General features: G+C 41.0%; 1 protein-coding gene across 1 annotated transcript; it reads right to left on the reverse strand.

Annotated features, from left to right (window-relative positions):
• Window positions 1-9,599: 9,599 nt before the first annotated feature.
• LOC126398664 (potassium voltage-gated channel subfamily S member 3-like) lies at window positions 9,600-12,795 on the reverse strand. The gene is made up of 2 exons (XM_050058186.1): window positions 12,659-12,795; window positions 9,600-12,073 (listed from the first exon to the last, which is right to left on the reverse strand). The coding sequence occupies exon 2, from the start codon at window positions 12,067-12,069 to the stop codon at window positions 10,567-10,569; it is 1,503 nt and encodes a 500-aa protein (XP_049914143.1). The 5' UTR covers window positions 12,070-12,073; window positions 12,659-12,795; the 3' UTR covers window positions 9,600-10,566.
• Between the last annotated feature and the right edge of the window lie 4,858 nt (window positions 12,796-17,653).

The raw sequence follows: 17,653 nt of genomic DNA on the forward strand, positions 1-17,653 counted from the left end.
GGACCACACAAGCGAGTAAGTGAACCTTGAGGAGGGACTGTTTGGTCAGATTTGAGTCATGTAGTTATAATCCCAATCAAGACTAGTGTTGCAAATCAGGCTATAAAGGCTGTGGTGGTGTGTGGCATTGGTCCATGTCTCTGACCCTACAAAAATCAACATTAAATAAATAAATACTGTGTGTTTAAACTAATAATAAGCCACGTCCAAGACAAGTTTCCAGTGGTTTATAATGGCAAGTTTTTTTGAGTCTGAAATGAAGAGGAGTAGTTGGCTTAAAGGACAACAGTACATGACTCGTTTACAATAAAAGCTAACAGATGTTAAAAAAAGGCCTATATGCTGGACTGAATTAGAGCAGATTTATATGTTGCCCAGCCAAGAACTCAACCTCTGTCAGAGTAATAAACGATTATGGACATGCACACTCACAGTGTCCACCCAGCCTCACTGTAATAAACCTCCATGAGTGAAAAAAGCAGGAGCCAAACATAAACAGAGTGGTTTCTTTGTTATATCTGACCCTGAGCTGAAACCACACAGCTGCTGGTAATGGCTGAGTGAAAGTGATCTGACTCTACTCTGCGGCGAGCAGCACCGTGTAATGACTCAGATCAAAACATTACAAATTAGCTTAAGCTAATGGAAATATTAAAACTGTTTCTCCCAGCTGGGGTCTCTTCACTCTTTGATTCACTTCAGGGAAAACAAAAACACCTCCACTTGTCTTTTCCTTTTCTCTCCTGACAGGTGTCACAGAATCAAGTTCCGGCTCATTAACGTTTCACAAATGTAGAGAAATTGAAGTGTGTTCTTTTTAGAGTCACGTCATTACCTTGACAAATGCTGATACACTACGCCACACTACACCACCACCACCTTTCCAGCAGATAGCAATACATTTTTACTTTTTAAGCTTGGATACAAATGCACTTCCAGAGCTGCTGTGACTAGTGAGACCCGGTTTCTTCCTCCATCCCCAAATAAGAGCATAAGAAACTAGAGACAATCTTGAGATAAGATCACCCCAGCCATGATACAGTGTGGGCCAGGGGCGTTAAGTGAGGGGCCCTCCCTACTTTTGTCCCCCTTGCTTGGACCACACCCATCTTCGACCTCAGCTTGTAAAGCTAGTGACTGCATGTTGCACAAGCCCCTTTTAGATAGGAATTGTGCAAATCTGCAGGAAAGCCCAATTAGTCTTCTTTCAGCATTGGCAGTATAAATACCAAATCGGGGAGTGCGGTAAAATGCCGCCTACCTACTTTTGTTTTCTCTCGTAAGTCGGCACGTTCTTCACTGTCCCCGTCATCTGACGGTTACTGGCCTCTTCGTTTGCGAGGACAAGGAGGGCACGCAATTCCTTGTCTCCTCAGTTGCTCATCTTTACAGTGTCTGTCAGGTTTGTGTTTCCCTCTTGGTGCTACAGTTTTGATGCTTTCTTAGTGACAACAGACCGATAAACACTTGGGAAAGTAGTACTATAGGTGTCACCAGGACCACATCCAACAAAAATGCCCTGAAAATGACGGATTTGTCCAACCTCTAAAATGCAAGAATTGAAATCAAGTGATATCTACATATCGGGGCTGTCAAAATAACATGTAATTTTGATTAATAACGCTGATTAATCACATTTCGTGGTGCCCTTTGTCCCGGTGCATCATTGAAGGCCACAGTGGCTTTGTCACATGATGGAGGCAGACGAGACGATGCTTCTTGGTCCCAAAAATTGAGGATTTACATTTTAAAAAACGCCCACATGGAACTGTTGATAGGAGCACCGTTCTCCACAGTTTCTTCAGTAAGGAATTTTCATACCATGGGAGTACTAAAAGCCTGAAATATATCACCTAAACACAACATTTAGCTAGCACAGCCTCTGTTTTTAACTCCTCAAAGCTTTTAGCATTAAACCTTCTAATGTTCGTACAACCAAGTTGTACGTTTCTACCTTTTTGTTAAATAAACACCCCCACAGGTGGACAACAGAATACGTGGTATACAAATGTCAGATTTGAGGCGTTAATGTGCGAAATAAAATAATGCTATATTAGCTTACATAATTAGCATTACATTATGCCTTAGCTACTGTGTTTTTGTCAGGTCAGATACATGTTGACCATATCTGAGCTCTTTTATTCTGTATGTGTAAATACACTGTGACAACCAACCTCTACCTAACAATTAGTTGTGTTGCAGCCTGTGTATTTACTGTATCACCATTACTCAACACTTATAATTTGGCTAAGTTTCAGCTTAAGAGCTTGTGAAGTGGCTCCAGCAGAATTTCACAGAACATAAAACTCCCCTTTGCTTTTTGCACATTCATCACTGCAGTGACCTTTTCCTGTCGAGTGAGGTAGAGGGACAAACGCCTTCACAGACCCGCAGGCCTCATGTAATATATAAGTTCATACTCTTACCTGAAAACAAATGTCAGATTTTTCATGGAAAGATTTATGTTTTCTCCTTAAACAACACTCTAAAACTGCACACATGGATCAGCGTGAAAGCCTGCCATGTTTCCACTCTCTCCATCCTCTTCTGCAGTGACTTTTGTTTAACATTGATGTCCAGCAGACTCTGCAGAGGTATCCCCTCCTGACAGCACTGCAAGCTGGGAAACATCCCTGTCCCTGTTCTGCGCACAGACAGCTCACTTCAAATCAGCATCAAAGTGTCCGGGGATTATAAATATAAATCCCAAAGAGAGAAGAAAAAAAAACATCTTAAATAAATCTTATTGATTTGTCTTTACCTCCCACTCATGGAAGTGACTGCAGTCTTTTTGACAGGAATTCGATTGTTCGGTGACACCTTTTATCCTGGTGGTTTAATGCTCCACTGCATCCAATCAGCTGGGATTAAGACTTCATTTGACCCAGCAGAGGCATTACAGTAAGCAACTTCACTTCAGCCTTAATGTAATGAAGGTTGTTTCATTTAAAGACAGGGGGAAAAAAGCCTGAAGGGGAAGTTTGAAGCAAAACTCACCTTGTCAGTTCTGCAACACTGACATTTGTGCTGACACACTTGCTGTGACCTTTACAGGTAATTGAAATTTTTTTCCTTTCACAGACAACAACCTGACTCCCCTGCCCCCCTGCCCTGCAATATATATCCTGTTGCCTTGAAAATGTAACTTAATCCTGAATCCACTTTTTGAGGCACTAAATTACAGTAGAGTACAGTAACTTTATTACACGATCTATTGATCCTGGTCCCATTTTGGTTTATTGCAACAAAAGTTATTCTCGTCTTTCTAGAGAAAATCCAATAATTCTGTCCACTTGACCCCCAAAAGATTTGTGAAAAATCCATTATGTAACCTGGGACCCTCTGCCCTGTTAGAAATACTGCCTCTGCATGCAGCTGTCTCCCCAACACTCATTCATATCCCTTGTTCTGACACTCTCCACTGCTTCTGCTGCCTCTGCTGCATCCTCTCTAGGCTAAAGCACAAACGGCTCTAAACCACGGTCTCAGTTGTCAGTAATGGTGGAGAGTCGGCAGGGACTTTAGTCACTGCCACTGCTTTCAGTCAGTGCAGTGATATTTCACATCTAAAGCAATTTATCTTAATAGAGTCACCACAATCTGTGGATTTGCTCATGTGGGTGAAGTAAATTTGTGCAATTCTTTCTTGTCACGTTCAACTTTGTGTAACTTTGACCTGCAAATTTGCGCCATTGACTAAAAGCAGGTAATCTTGACAGTGCTGACCTTTGAGACAGAACTGGAGAGTCTAAAATGCAGGGAGATTGTTTTTTTTAGCTTTTTGTAGCTTCTACACATGGATGGAATACTGAACAGGCCTACTAGGTACATGCCCACAGGCCAAGAGTGTCAGGAGGCCCCCTGGCCTACACCTGTAAAATGTCACTCACATCATTACGTACTGACCAGGAGAGACCACAAATGACCACAAAGAGACACAAAATGACCAAGAAAATACACAAAATAACCTCAAAGAGTTTCAGAAAGACCACAAAGACACACAAAAAGACAACAAGACATAAAAAAAAATCACAGACACACAAAAAGACAACAAAGAGACCTAAAAAGATNCAATGAGACACAAAAAGACAACAGAGACCTAAAAAGACCACAAAGACACACAAAAAGACAACAAAGAGACATAAAATAACCCAAAAATTTATAAAATGACCTTTAAGAGAAACAATACGACTACAATGGGACACAAAATAACAACAGCAACATCAAAAGAGGTTGTTAAATACCAAATTTTTGTCACACCCCTCAGCGTCTAAAAGTGAAGCACAGGGCATCCTGTAGTATCTCTATGTGAAGCACAGCTGAAACACATTCTAACACATGGTTAATGTTGTGAAATGGTTGCAGTTATGTTTTGGCAGCAAAACCTCTTGGATAGGTTTAAAAAACAGATCATGTTTTGGGTTAAAATAACTATGTTTGGTATGTAACAATGACATTTCATGACATCAATTAGTGCACAACAACTGCATGTAAATTACATAATGTTACTTTAAAACAATATTGACTTCTGGTTTCACACAGGACACAAACAGCAGTCTCTTGGGTTAAAGTCCTGCCCTCCCACCCTACTTAGACTTCCTCGCTCTTTATACCACGTCAGTTGCCCTCAGTGTCAAATATTGTCGCTGATGGGCTTACCTTTGAAAGCCTGGTGCGCTGTGCCCTGTGCTTTCCGTCACTGACTGTGATAAACGTAAACACCCTCATAAAAGTCCAAACTTTTTGAGCTGCTGGGAAATATAAGAGACACTTCCTGACTGAAGTTCAATAAGTGAATGCATTCTTGCTGCCGGCAAAGTGACAGGATATTGAAACCCACTTCAATCAACAGAACCCACACCCAAAGCCACGAGGCTGGGAGTAATGGTGAGGAACGCAAAACTATCATTATCTGTTGCCGACAGTGCTGGATTGTCATCTGCGACCTCTGCGATGGATTCTATTACAGAAAGACCGACGTCACTGTTCACTCAAACATCGAAGAGAGATTACAGATTTGCCTAAAGAGTCTTTAAATGTAATTTCATCTGAGCAGAAATCGACTGGTGTTGTTTTGCCTGTCTTGTTTTTGTCTCACATACTGCACCACAGCTTTGTTAAATTAGTCTTTTATTCTTTATAGGGGTGCTTAGGTGTGCTCATTGTCACAGCATCAGTCAAAGTGTCAGTGCAGCAGCAGTAACGATCATCATATGCATCCATTGCCAGTTTATGGCACCCGTAGTTCATTTTTACATTTTTGTTTACACTTAACTGCACATAATCCAAATACATCCCCTTATTAACCTATGTTTCTTTTCTTATTGCAGTGGTTAACAACATTTTTGGTGTCGTCACGAGCTGTGAGCAGTTCAACCAAAGGGATTTTACATTTTCAGATTGTTTAATTTGAAGAAAGGTCAGAAGAATTGTAAGTATTGAATATTCTTAGAAAAAAAGGGTGAAGAATTAGAGAAAAATCATGCAAATAAACATAATTTTGAGTCAGTGGCGTATGGAAGTTACAACGGGCTCTAGTGCACGCTATTATGCATGTATTGTCTTGACACAAATAGACACTTGACACGGGACATCAAAATTTATATTGCCCAGCAATCATCACTGCATATCTGACAAAAATATCAAAGAAATTAATAATTAAATCATTTAATTGAATAGTTTTTATAGTATATTTATAGTTTTTATAGCTTATATAGCAAAAGTACGGAAGCGTATTGCATTCACTTGACAAATGAAAAATAATCCGTTTTATTGAGTAATTTTTACTGTTTTTCAGTGTAATTTTTTCTGTTTTTCGTGGTAATTTTGTTTCTGTTTTTTTTCGTGGTATTTTTGTTTTGTTTTTCGGGGTAATTTTTTCTGTTTTTCTGAGTATTTTTTTCTGAGTTAAGAGAGCAATAGAATAACAGACGCTTTCTTTCCTTTCTTGAGAGCTCGATATAATGGAAGCAAACATGACCCGCTTGTTTAGTTTAATCCAGTTTTACTTTGTTTTGGGTTTGAAATACTGGAAGATACTCTTGTCTTTAAGTCATATAGATGGTGTTATCATTAGTTTGTCGATTTTACGCAGGCACCTTATCTCCCAGTGTCCCGGACCCGCCCAGCGATGGGTTGTTTTTAGGCAATTCTGAGCAACAAGCAGAAGAATTGGAAGACATTTAGGAATTTAGCAACACAATCTGCCTTTTGCATCAGCTGAGGCTTGAACTCACAACCTCTGAGACTAAGAATCAATTTCTATCTCACTGAGCTAATTAGTCAGTGACAATTCATGTGTAGCTTCACAAATTGACTAAGCCAGACGTGCAGGTTTAGCAGCCGTCCATGTATGAAAAAGCAGATTTCAAACCACTGTAAAAAATTCAGTTATCGAAACAAAAATCTGAAAATACACATATTGCATCTAGACAGCATGGAGATGTTGGTAATTTATTTTAACAATGATTGATTTGTTCCATAAGTGAAAAACTGATGTTTAAAATTGCCATTTTTACATTGACTCCAATTCTTCACATTAGAGCAAAATTCAAAATGCTGTCAAAAATTCCGTTTTTGAGATAAAATTCAGAAATTTGCCACACATCTACCATGACTCTAGAATTTTGTCATTTTTTCATGAACATTGAAGATTTATTTAGCAAGAATTTGAATGTATATGTTTACAGTACCATTTACAGTCAAACATTTTGATGCACTGTAGGCTCAATTTTTGATAAATCAAAAATCTGAGAAACGTAGTTTTTGTAGGACAGTCTGAAGATGTTGTAGCAAGTTTGGTGTCAGTTGAGTAAAAATTGTGGGAGGAGATAGGTTTAAGAAGTTTTACAGGTTTTGAAAAAAAAAACAGAGTGATGAACTTCATAATTTTTAATAGGTTTAAGTGTACAAAAGTTTCTTCAGTATTGGGGCTACAGTTTGATGAAAGTTGTGAAGTTGTAGCACGTATGGTTGATTTATTATTAATTTTCATAGTTTTGAACTTTAGACGCTTGCTGTAGCGCCACCATCAGGACTATTGGCTTGAGTTTACAGCTGAGGATATCTGGCATGAGACTGGACCTTTGTGCAAAGTTTGGTGAGTTTTCACCCATGGGAAGTATGATTTCCTCGGAAGAAGAAAGAAGAAGAAGAAAGAAGAAAGAAGAAGAATACCTAGGATTACAATAGTGTTAATAATTACTACGAAAAACAGAAACAAAATTACCATGAAAAACAGAAACAAAATTACCATGAAAAACATAAAAAAAAATACTCAGAAAAACAGAAAAAACTTTTTGAATGCAATATGTTTCCGTACAAAAGCATATAATTTCATACTCACTATTTAAAAAAATAAATAAAAATGAAAACCATGACACAGGTGGGTTTGCCTTTTTGAAGACATATATAGCAAATGGCACTGTTTTTAAGTTACTAATACTCCTCTCTAATCATTTATCTTTGCACACAGGTATATTTCCAAGGTGCCAATCTGAATCCGCTCTCTCTACGGGCCCCTCCACCCCAGGGGCCCCGATGCAATTGCACTGCCTGCACTGCTAATAAAACATAATTTGTGAGACTTAACTGGGACAGAAGTTTTGACAAATATATCCGCTCTGATTCAGCTGTTGTCATGTACTGTGTAGTATTAGCTATGTACTGCATCTTTCTGTATGTATAATCATTATTAAAAATCAATGCTTGTCTGCACCAATACTGGGTGTGTCATTACAATAAAAGGCAGATGACAAAAGCAAACTAAAATGACTGCCTTGTGGTTGTATGCCTCTGCCAACGACTCAAGTTACAGTTTATATCCATGTACGTCCAGTCTCAGATAATATATGTAGATAAAATATGTAGTGAAGACATTGGAGGAATTTAATTAAAGGTACTAAGCATATATTTTTGGCAAAATGGAGCTTATAACTATATCAATGGCTCAATGATTCCAGTTAATTACTTCCAGCGAGAATCATGCTGAGGACTGATAGAGAGCTTCATCACATAAGGTTCAATAGAACAGAGTGGTGCAGTAATGAGTCCTTACACCCAGATATGAGTAAGCACTTTAGTACTCCTGGTTCCCTTGTCTTTATGTCAGTGGATTTTTGGTCAGATGCCTGAAATAAGGTCTGTGGTTAACACGAGCTTTAGAGGTTTTGACGTTTTGTTCTACGACATAAAATACATGAATAGATAACCCACTTATGAATTTTTAAGCTTTTAGGTGTCTTGAAAAAGACGGTTGTAAGCAAGTGGCTATATGAGAGTACAGAACGTCATCAAGCCTCGTTGTAGTGGCGATGTTAGGTCATGCGACTGTAGTGGAGTTTGTTTATAGCCTAACATTAGCTTTTTGCTTCTGGGGATTGCATTTAGGCTTCAAAAATCATTGCGTAGATTATCTTGCTGAACAAAAGTGTAAGTATCATAAATGTTTGTTTGCCACAGAACTTATTTTCTGCCATTATACAAAATCCACTGGAAAAGTCCTTTTGGCTTTTTGACAAGGGAACCAGAGCGATGCTAACTTCCAGGTCAGCCTACTCTATGACAATCACCTGAATCTCAAACCCAGCGAAACCAGTGAGCTTGTGGTGGACGACCAGAGGAGAAGGATTGAACACATGGTTCTAGCTATGACAGCAGACAAAGAAGCTACGGATTCTACAACCTGGATGTTTCACACACATCTTCAACCCCGCAGCACAGAGGATCTAAACAATCAGCACAGTTTTAAGGTGGATACCCAAGATGAGAGACACCAATCCAGTATCTGACCAAATGTCTCCCCTTCTGAGATATGACATTGAGTAATGTCATATCTAATGTGACTTTGAAGAACACATGACATCACAGTGAAGTTGACCCTTGACCTTTTGGATAGAACATGTCATCACTTCATCATTGTGTTTTATGAGGTCACAATGATCTTGACCCGTGACCATCAAAATCTAATCAGTCTGTCTTTGAGTCCAAGGTCACAGGTTTCATTTCAACATTGTGGGGTACACGCATGAACCATCAAACACTTCTGGTGAACTTTCATGCACCAAATTTGCCCTTCCTGCCTAAATTTATGGTGGAAATGTCTTTAATTTTGTCCAAATTAAAGTCCTCTGCTACTTTCATGTTCTAACTGGGGGATAGCCCCTAAAATCTGCGCCTATGCTTGTGTCCAAGTGGACGTTTGTGCCAAATTTGAAGGAATTCCCTCAAGTTGTTCCTGAGGTATCACATTTATAAGAATGGGACAAAGACAGACAATCCGAAAACATAATGCCTCTGACCACGGCTGTCATAAGCGTGGAAGCATAAATCAGACAGTGAGGATTAAACAGTATGCTAATATCCTCTGTGATGCACACCCCATACGGAAAGCAATCAGAACTAATGTACTACTATTAAGAAATGATCAGAGGGTAATCTGTTTAGCAGCCCCCTCACTGACACCCACTTACTATTGTTTTTAAAGGTTTGATTCGCTGAACTGTCATGAAATACTAACTTAAAACTTTAAATGTAATGGCTGAAGGAACACTTTGAAGTGTTTAACTCTGAGAGTAGATGCTTCTGGTCGACTGCGTGAACACCTTTGAGACCCCCGCAGAGAAAAGATCTTTTACATCTCTCGCTCTGCTAGGACAGCAGCGCATTCAACCGGAGATGATAACAGGGGACAGGAAATCAATGCTTTCAGGAGCAGAGAAAAGAGGAGGAAACAGAAAGTTTTCTCTACAGTCTCAGTGCATTTCACCACAGAAGAAAAGACTTTTAGAGATTTTAGAGTCATTTTAGTGAAGAATATACCGCTATAAGTAAGTGCAATAAACCTGAGCTGAAAACCTAATCTGAGTGAGTGAGTAGTCCTGTATGCCATGTCACAAATGAGAGGCATATTACTTCTGGTTCACTGAGTTTTATTTCATGTCCACATGAGTTACCCCCCAGGAGTGACCCAGCATGCTAAACAACTGTCCAAAAGAAAAGATTAATAACAATAACCTGGTATATCAGTGCTTTCCACAGTGCTGAGTCACGTGGCCTGTCGTCAGCAATAATATTGCATAATTCCATATTACTCTCTTTCAGAAATGCATTTATTTTTCTTCATGCAGACTGTGTAACATCAGTCAACTTAGAGATCTATAATACCATTTGGAAACATCAAACAGTGCTGTTGTCATCCTAGACTTTCGCCGAATTCTCAGTCTGAACTTCCAGCGAGCAGACAAATCAATACAGCGCATTACTTTGAAGAAACATTAACATTATGGCCTCCTACATGCATCATTGCCGTTTTCTCAAGCAGAAAATGGGCTTTCAAACCTCCGAGCAAGGCTCAGATAATTCCCTTTAGATTTCCTGGTTTTAGCGACGCTGTATATTTCACAAGCTATTCCCTCGTAGACAAAAAAAATAAATAAAAAAAGTCATGGCCACGATAATTCTCTGTCAAATTGCTGGAGGAAGACTGTGCAGGGGAGGCAGGGTCGGTGATGGAGCGCTCGGCCCTGAGAGGCACGGGGTGACTTGCAGTCATAAAGGGAGTGAATGTCATTTTGCTGCCCCATTTTCACAAGTGTCATTATCGTACACCTCTATGTCCTGGAGACTGGAGGCATCCGTATCGTCCCCTGCGCTGCTCACACTGTTCCTGAAGGCAATACCTCCTATAAAGGGGTACACGCTTCCTGTGAACAGGTCTCTGATGTTATAGTGAGGGAGCTCTGGGTCTTGTCTCTCAGGCTTTGGGATACACTTTCCCTCCATGGCTTTGTTTCTTTGATAGTACTTTGAAAACTTATTGAAGATGATGGTGATGGGCAGAGCCACCACTAACAGGCCACAGACGATACACAAGGTGGCCACTATCTTCCCAGCCACTGTTACCGGGCAGGTGTCACCGTAACCGACTGTGGTCATGGTGATTGTGGCCCACCACCAGCCTGAAGGAATGGTCCCCAAATCTGTGCTCTCCATTTCTTTCTCAGCGAAGTAGATAAGGGCGGAAAAGATGGAGATCCCAACCGAGAGGAAGAGAAGGAGCAGACCCACCTCGTGGTAGCTGTGGCGGACGGTGGCACCCAGCGCTCGCAGCCCGATGGAGTGGCGGGCCAGTTTGAGGATTCTGAGAACCCTCATGAGGCGCAGAACTTGCACCACCTTCCCCACATTTTCCAAGTCCTCGTTCTCCTCTGCAACCTCCTCGTCGGCTGTTTCCAGAGCTAAAGTGGCGTAAAATGGCAAAATGGAGGCAACATCGATGATGTTTAAGGGGTTTCCGAGGAACTTCCTGCGGGAGGGTGCGACAATCAGCCTGATGATGAACTCGGCGGAGAAGCCGGCGATGCAGATCTCCTCCAGGATGGTGAGGACGGGGTCCTCGATGGGTTTCTCGTTGTCGTCCACCTGTTGAAACTCGGGCATGCTGTGGACGCACATGGCAACGATAGAGGTCAACACCAGGCTGAGGGAGGCCACAGCGATGATCTTTGAGCCTCTCGAGTGACCTGGATCCTCCAGCCGGAGCCAGACGTAGCTCCTCACCTCTGCACACCAGGCACCTTTGAATTTTGCCAGGTCCTTATCGAGAGCAGAGAGCTCCTCAAAGGAGGAGTCGATGCTCGGCGCGTGCTGCTGGTCGTCACTCCGGACGTCCCACTCTCTGTCCTCGATGTACTCCTTCCTCTCGTGGTACCAGTAGCTACAGCAGGGGCTCAGGTGGAGCTCCTGGATTCCCCAGTACTCGATCTCCTGGCTGAAGGAGAAGACGCACACCTCCTCCATCATGTGAATGCGCCCCGTGTGGTAGAAGTTGAGCACGCAGAGGAAAACCCGGGGATTCCTGTCGAAGTAGTACTCCCTCTCTGAAGGGCTGTAGTCGTCACACAGCTCCAGGATCGCCGCCTCGCTTTGGCAGCACAGCAGACGAGCCAGGCGTGTGTGAGGGAAGCGGAGCAGCATGTCCGCATCCACTTGGTGTCGAACCCCTCCCACGTTGAGGTGGACCTGGTCCTCCTCATTCCCTCGTCGGTGGAGGATTTGCCCATACCCCATGGTCCTGATAATACACACACACATTACAACCAGAAATGAAGTATGTCAGATTTATAGATCATTCCATGCCCCACAAACACATACAGTCAAGATTATAAGTGGTACATTTCTGTGGAGGGGGATGTCTATCAAGAAATATTTGACTGCGCTGTTTGTAGAACACATTAGTCCTCTGAAGGAAAAAAAAAATCAATACAACACACACAGGAAATGGCTTGAGCTGGAGTGAGTGAAGAGGCGTGAGGTGCTGTCACTTCTTCCAGGGCTCAAGTACAGTATTATCACCAGAAGGAATCAAATTACACAGCGGAGCAGACTAATTCAGAGGAAATGAGAGGCAACAAGTTGAAACTGAAGCCACACAACATTTTAAGCAATGACTAAAGCCAAAGACTGTTTTTCAGCACGTGTAGATTTCCATATTGTCCTCTTAATATCTACTTTTCTAGAAATTCCGAGCAATATGCTGGCTTGGATGCACACCCATGCATGAGAAAAAAAAAATTCTCACCAAACCCTGTTTACAAATAAGTGAATTACTTGCTACATTTTACTATGAATGAATGTAAAAGGTGGAGCTGTCACATACCTGCAGTTGGAGCCTTTCTTTCCATGAAAATAACTTTTATCCGGGTGGTTTAGTTTTCACATTCTTGTAAAGTGAGGCAGGCAGCGGGTCGGTGGAGGCAGTGCGGCCGTGCTGCAGCTCCACGGACGGGACAAGAAGAGCTGGAGGCGGGACAGCGGCACGGCGGCAGTTTGTTCCCTTTTACAGGGAACAGGGAGGGGCGAGGAGGAGGAGAGGAGAGGAGGAGAGAGCAGGGGAGGGGAGGGGAAGGTGGGAGGGTTAGTGCACAGGAACACCCTGAGAGAAATTACTGTAATAGGCCTACTGTTGACTGTATGCTTATAATAACAGCCCCTAAATAAAGCTGTAGCTCTGTTGTGATATTTAATCTCTGCAATCTATTAGAATATGACATACTATTATTACAGAGTGTAATATTTTATGCATGTTTCATGTTTTATAAATGCATCTATTTGTGTGACTGTACAAAGGGTAGAGCAGGGCACAACCTAAAACATTTTTGTTTGGGCTATTTTCAAAACTGTTTGAGATTATTTTTTTGCTTGTTTGTTTGTTTTATTCTAACATCATGGACATCTCTGCTACAAATAAAAAGTTAGTGGGTTTTTTTTCTTTCTAGAATTTACCTTTACAATTGCACTAAGAAGTGGTGGACGTGAAATGTTACAGCGTATCCCATGGGTAGGGTTCATTGTAACAGGCAGATGGTTAGCTGTGACACTTGCTGGAAAAGTCTGTTTAACAAAATTAATTCAATACAATGCTATCTATATACTATAGGTCTCCATCTACATCAGAGGAAAAATAGGTATCCATCCATCTTTTAGTCTGTCATTGAAAGTCAGTGGTTGGACCAATAGATGTACATAGATTGGGTAACCTAGATCCACATGTCAAAATATGAGTACTGAATTTATAAATATTGACAAGACTACTACAAAGTATATCTTATTTATTTCCCCCTCAATATTTAGAACATGTACATTTGTTCCCTGCAATAAAAGCATGAAAGAAGCAGAGGACTTATATTTTGATGAATCAAAGACATTTCCACTTGAAATTGATGCAGGAAAGGCACAACTTAGCAGGGGTGTAGCAACAAAAACTGGTCCCTGTGCATAAGTAGTCTCCGTGGGCCCCCATCCTTCCGCTCTTGACCCATGTCTCTCTTAATCACCTTTTGATTTTTCTTTTTCACAGTCAGTTTTCTTTCTTTCTTTCTTTCTTCTTTCTGCTCCAGCAGCATAAAGGCAGATTTATACTTGAGTAAAAGTACAGGTACTCCTTGTAAAATATTACTCCAATAAAAGTAAAAATAGCTTAGTCAAAATATTACTTAAGTAAAATTACTAAAGTATTTGCTTAAAAAATTACTTAAGTAAAAGTAGCCTACTTAAAAAAAATCTCAGGAAATACAGGAAAGGAAAGTAGCTTTATTGTCATTCTGACGCGATTCTGCTACAGAAATGTTTATGGCTCAAAAATAAACAAATAAAAGCAAGAAGCCTCAGAACACAAACTCAGATGCATTCATCAACAAATGAAATTGCTTCATATTGCCAAGAAAACAAATTCACCCCCCCAACTGTATTTTTCTCACAAAAACCCAAATTTCCTTTTCTTGTAGTTACATTTGAACACATCATGAAGTATACGCTGCAAAAACTCAAAATCTTACCAAGAATATTTGTCTTATTGTGAGTCAAAATGTCTAATTTCTAGTCAAAACAAATGTCATTCCACTTAAAATAAGACATCACCTAAAAAGTAACTTGTTTTTAGACAATTTTAATATTGTTTCAAGCTAATTTTCACTCTGGGGCGCCATAAGCCTCCATTAGGTGGAGCTGTGTTGCTACCCCCTCTCCCTTTGGATCTCCGCAAGTGTTGTGAAGACTGTGAAACTTCACCTGAGCCTCCCTCTGCATATGGGTGAGTAGATAATGGCTGAATTTTCATTTTTGGGTGCACTATCCCTTTAATGCTTGTGTAGTGGTGTGTCTGTGTCTCACTAGTTGATGGGCAGTGACTTGCAGTGTCAGACACCGAAGAAAGCCGTTCTTAACGTTGGTGGGGTTTCTGTGAAGTGCTGTAAAGTTGAGTTGATTCAAAACACACATTAAACACGGCTTAATAGCAATATTCATTTCATTACAGCTCACAAGGTTCACTGACAAAACAATTGTCTTATATTAAACACTAAACACATTTTACATTGTTTAAATTAGCCTAGCAAATAGCGGAGATTTCCTTTCCAGCATAAATCACACACAAAACTTAAAATGCTATTTTGTTGAGGCTTTATTGTCTTCATAATTTGTTGTTTCTTATCTGTGAAATTAAAGTAAATAAAAGCTGTGTTTCCACTGAGGGAAATGGTGTCAGCTTACAGAAATAGACAGGAGGTCTGCGCCGCCGCAATGTGTAGTTACATTACTAGGGAGGTGCACGTCAGGCTAAACCATAGGTTCAACCCACAAGTATAAATCTTGCTCAAGAAGTCACTTAATCAGCTCTAGTTGCATTTTAAGATGAATCCTAGTGCAGGGGTGGACTAAACCATTTTGTGCCTTTAAAGGGTAAGAGGGGCCTGAGAGAGCTTCCACTAAAACAAAACAACCCCCCCCCCCCATTCAGACCCTGGGTATTCAGTCCCACTTGTCCCCCCAAGACTCCCCTGCAAATTGGTGCTTGGAAATTAAGAAAATTAAGTGTTTGATGCTCAGTATTTCCTGGGGGGACTAAACCCCCCCCCATTTCATATGTGTCTCCCCCAATGTTGAATTAAAGTCTATTAATTGTACTGAAACTGAAGGCAGCTGACCAAAGCCTGTGTGCAGCTGGAGGGGGTAAAGTAAGTAAAATCACACTCTGACATTTCAATCCTCTGCGAGAAAGCACTGCTGGCAGGCTAACTGCCAGAGCAGGCCGTAACGCTGTATTTGGCAGCAGAGGGGAAATACAACATACCTTTATAGTGGCGGCAGTTTAACAAAAAGACTGCTATTGGCTGTCGCTGCACTCAGAACAGTTTGACAATTTGTAATCTATGAAATAATGTGTTTTTTTCCATCTGTGTCATAGCTGAGGGGGTTTCCATCCATCTTTTTATGACTTCAATAAAAAACATTCTCAGTATCTCTGAGTCAGATGTGTTGCCCAAAGCATAAAACTTGCAGGGTGTTTGTGAACTTTCTCTGTTGTACTCCTAAAATTAATGTGGCGATTTAACATCTCTGTTTCCCATCAGGAAAAACACACATCTGTGCATCTTCTCAGGGTTTGCTAATAAAAGTTCTGTCCTGTATTGTAATGGGGCCCACCACAACATTTTGAGAGCTAAAGCATTAGTTAAATCCCTAGCGTGTTTTTTTCCAGCTTTTCAGTTGTGAGACTTTGCTGATTTTCTTTGCATTATGGGATGGTAACAGGTGGTAACATTTATCTGTTGCTTTAAGAGAGTGTCCTCAAGTGTCTGTTGTGTCAGTGCAGCCTTTGTTACCTGAACTGTATTCTATTGAGGGCTTATTTTCGTCGCCTGTATGTTTTGTGCGGATTACATTAATAAATTAACCTACTTTTATTGTGTTTTTGCTTGCAAGGATTTTGTAGCACTTTTAGTGGTGTGACAAACTGCTGTCTGCCTCTCCTTTGCCCGCAGTGAAAAACCATGTGCCACAGACAGCAGAAAACACAAGAGACTTTCACACTGAGCTAAAACGAGCGCTCATACCATGTGTAAATAACATAAACTGTCTCACGTAGCATTTTGCTGTTATTGTGTGTGTTTGTGGTGGGCGGGGTGCAGAGGGGAGGAGAGACAGAGTGCGGAGAGTTGAAGAGTTGATGGCGGCTGCACTGCCGATATAAAACAAAGAGGGTTCAATATGGCCGATTCCCTATGAGTAAAAAAATGCTTTGATTGGCCGGATACAGATCTTTGACATTCCTATGCAAGATTATAGCCTCCTCCTCGGCTGAGCTAGCAGTAGATGCACACTTCCTTATGAGCAGTGATACAGTTAGCAGATGTAGTTTGGTAGAAAGAAATAGTTTGTACATGAAACTTCTCACAGCAAGGTCTGGGGATTATCTGGAGTAACTGGGTCATGATTTTTGCAAATAGAAATTGCTGTGGGGTTTTTCAAATGCACTTTTTTGGCACTTTTTTTTAGCCCCATTTCCACCAAACGCTTTCGGTATGGAACCAAAAGTAACCCTTCAGACATGGTACCCACACCCTAACGTTTCCACCGCAAACAGTACTCTGGGCGGAGTTGTTGTCACTCACTGCTCCGTTTATTGTCCACAGAACGGAGTTGCACGCTGACATTTTTAGAACAAAGTAAAACAGGCTGCAGTGAGAGTCTATCTCCATGGGATATTTAAAAATTTCAGGTTTGTGCATTTAGTCCTTCTCAGGCAAGCTCAGGGGTTTAGTGTTGCCGGAGCCCACAGGAACAACGCTCCACAACGCTTTCTTTCTCCAAGTAAGGATTAGTATATATGCAGTCACATAATCTGGTTGAAATTAATTTATATAAACGCTTAATGATCCACTCATTACTAAAAGTGTTTGTCATATAAAAACTAAAGTAATGGTCAAAGATGTCACAGTGAAATTTAAGGTGTGTTGATGGATTCACGTCGTCACCTCATGCATTGAGTAACAAGTTAACATTCCACCTTAAAAGCTACCGGCAGTCGGCCTAGTTAATTAAGTTATTTTTTCTCAGACTCCAGCTGCTGCAAGAGCCAGCAAAACATCCTTTCATTTTATAGATATAAAACTCTCCACGGTATGAACAGTGGTTACATGAGCCTCAAAACCAGCCACAGCTCAGCCCTGAGCAGAGTGACTGTCTGCTATTGACCAATCAACAGACTGCAGTGTTCACAGCTCCACCTTTTAGTACCAGATCTGTGTGCTAGGTACCCTAACAGAGGGGGGACCAAAAATGGGGACGGAACGGGACGGAACGGAACGGAACGGTT

This window comes from Epinephelus moara, chromosome 12 (assembly GCF_006386435.1).
Source record: "Epinephelus moara isolate mb chromosome 12, YSFRI_EMoa_1.0, whole genome shotgun sequence".
In the NCBI taxonomy this organism is placed as follows: Eukaryota; Metazoa; Chordata; class Actinopteri; order Perciformes; family Serranidae; genus Epinephelus; species Epinephelus moara.

Bases quoted from the DNA above. Each gene is read 5' to 3' on its own strand.
- LOC126398664 (XM_050058186.1), bottom strand. From the start codon at position 12,069: ATGGGGTATGGGCAAATCCTCCACCGACGAGGGAATGAGGAGGACCAG.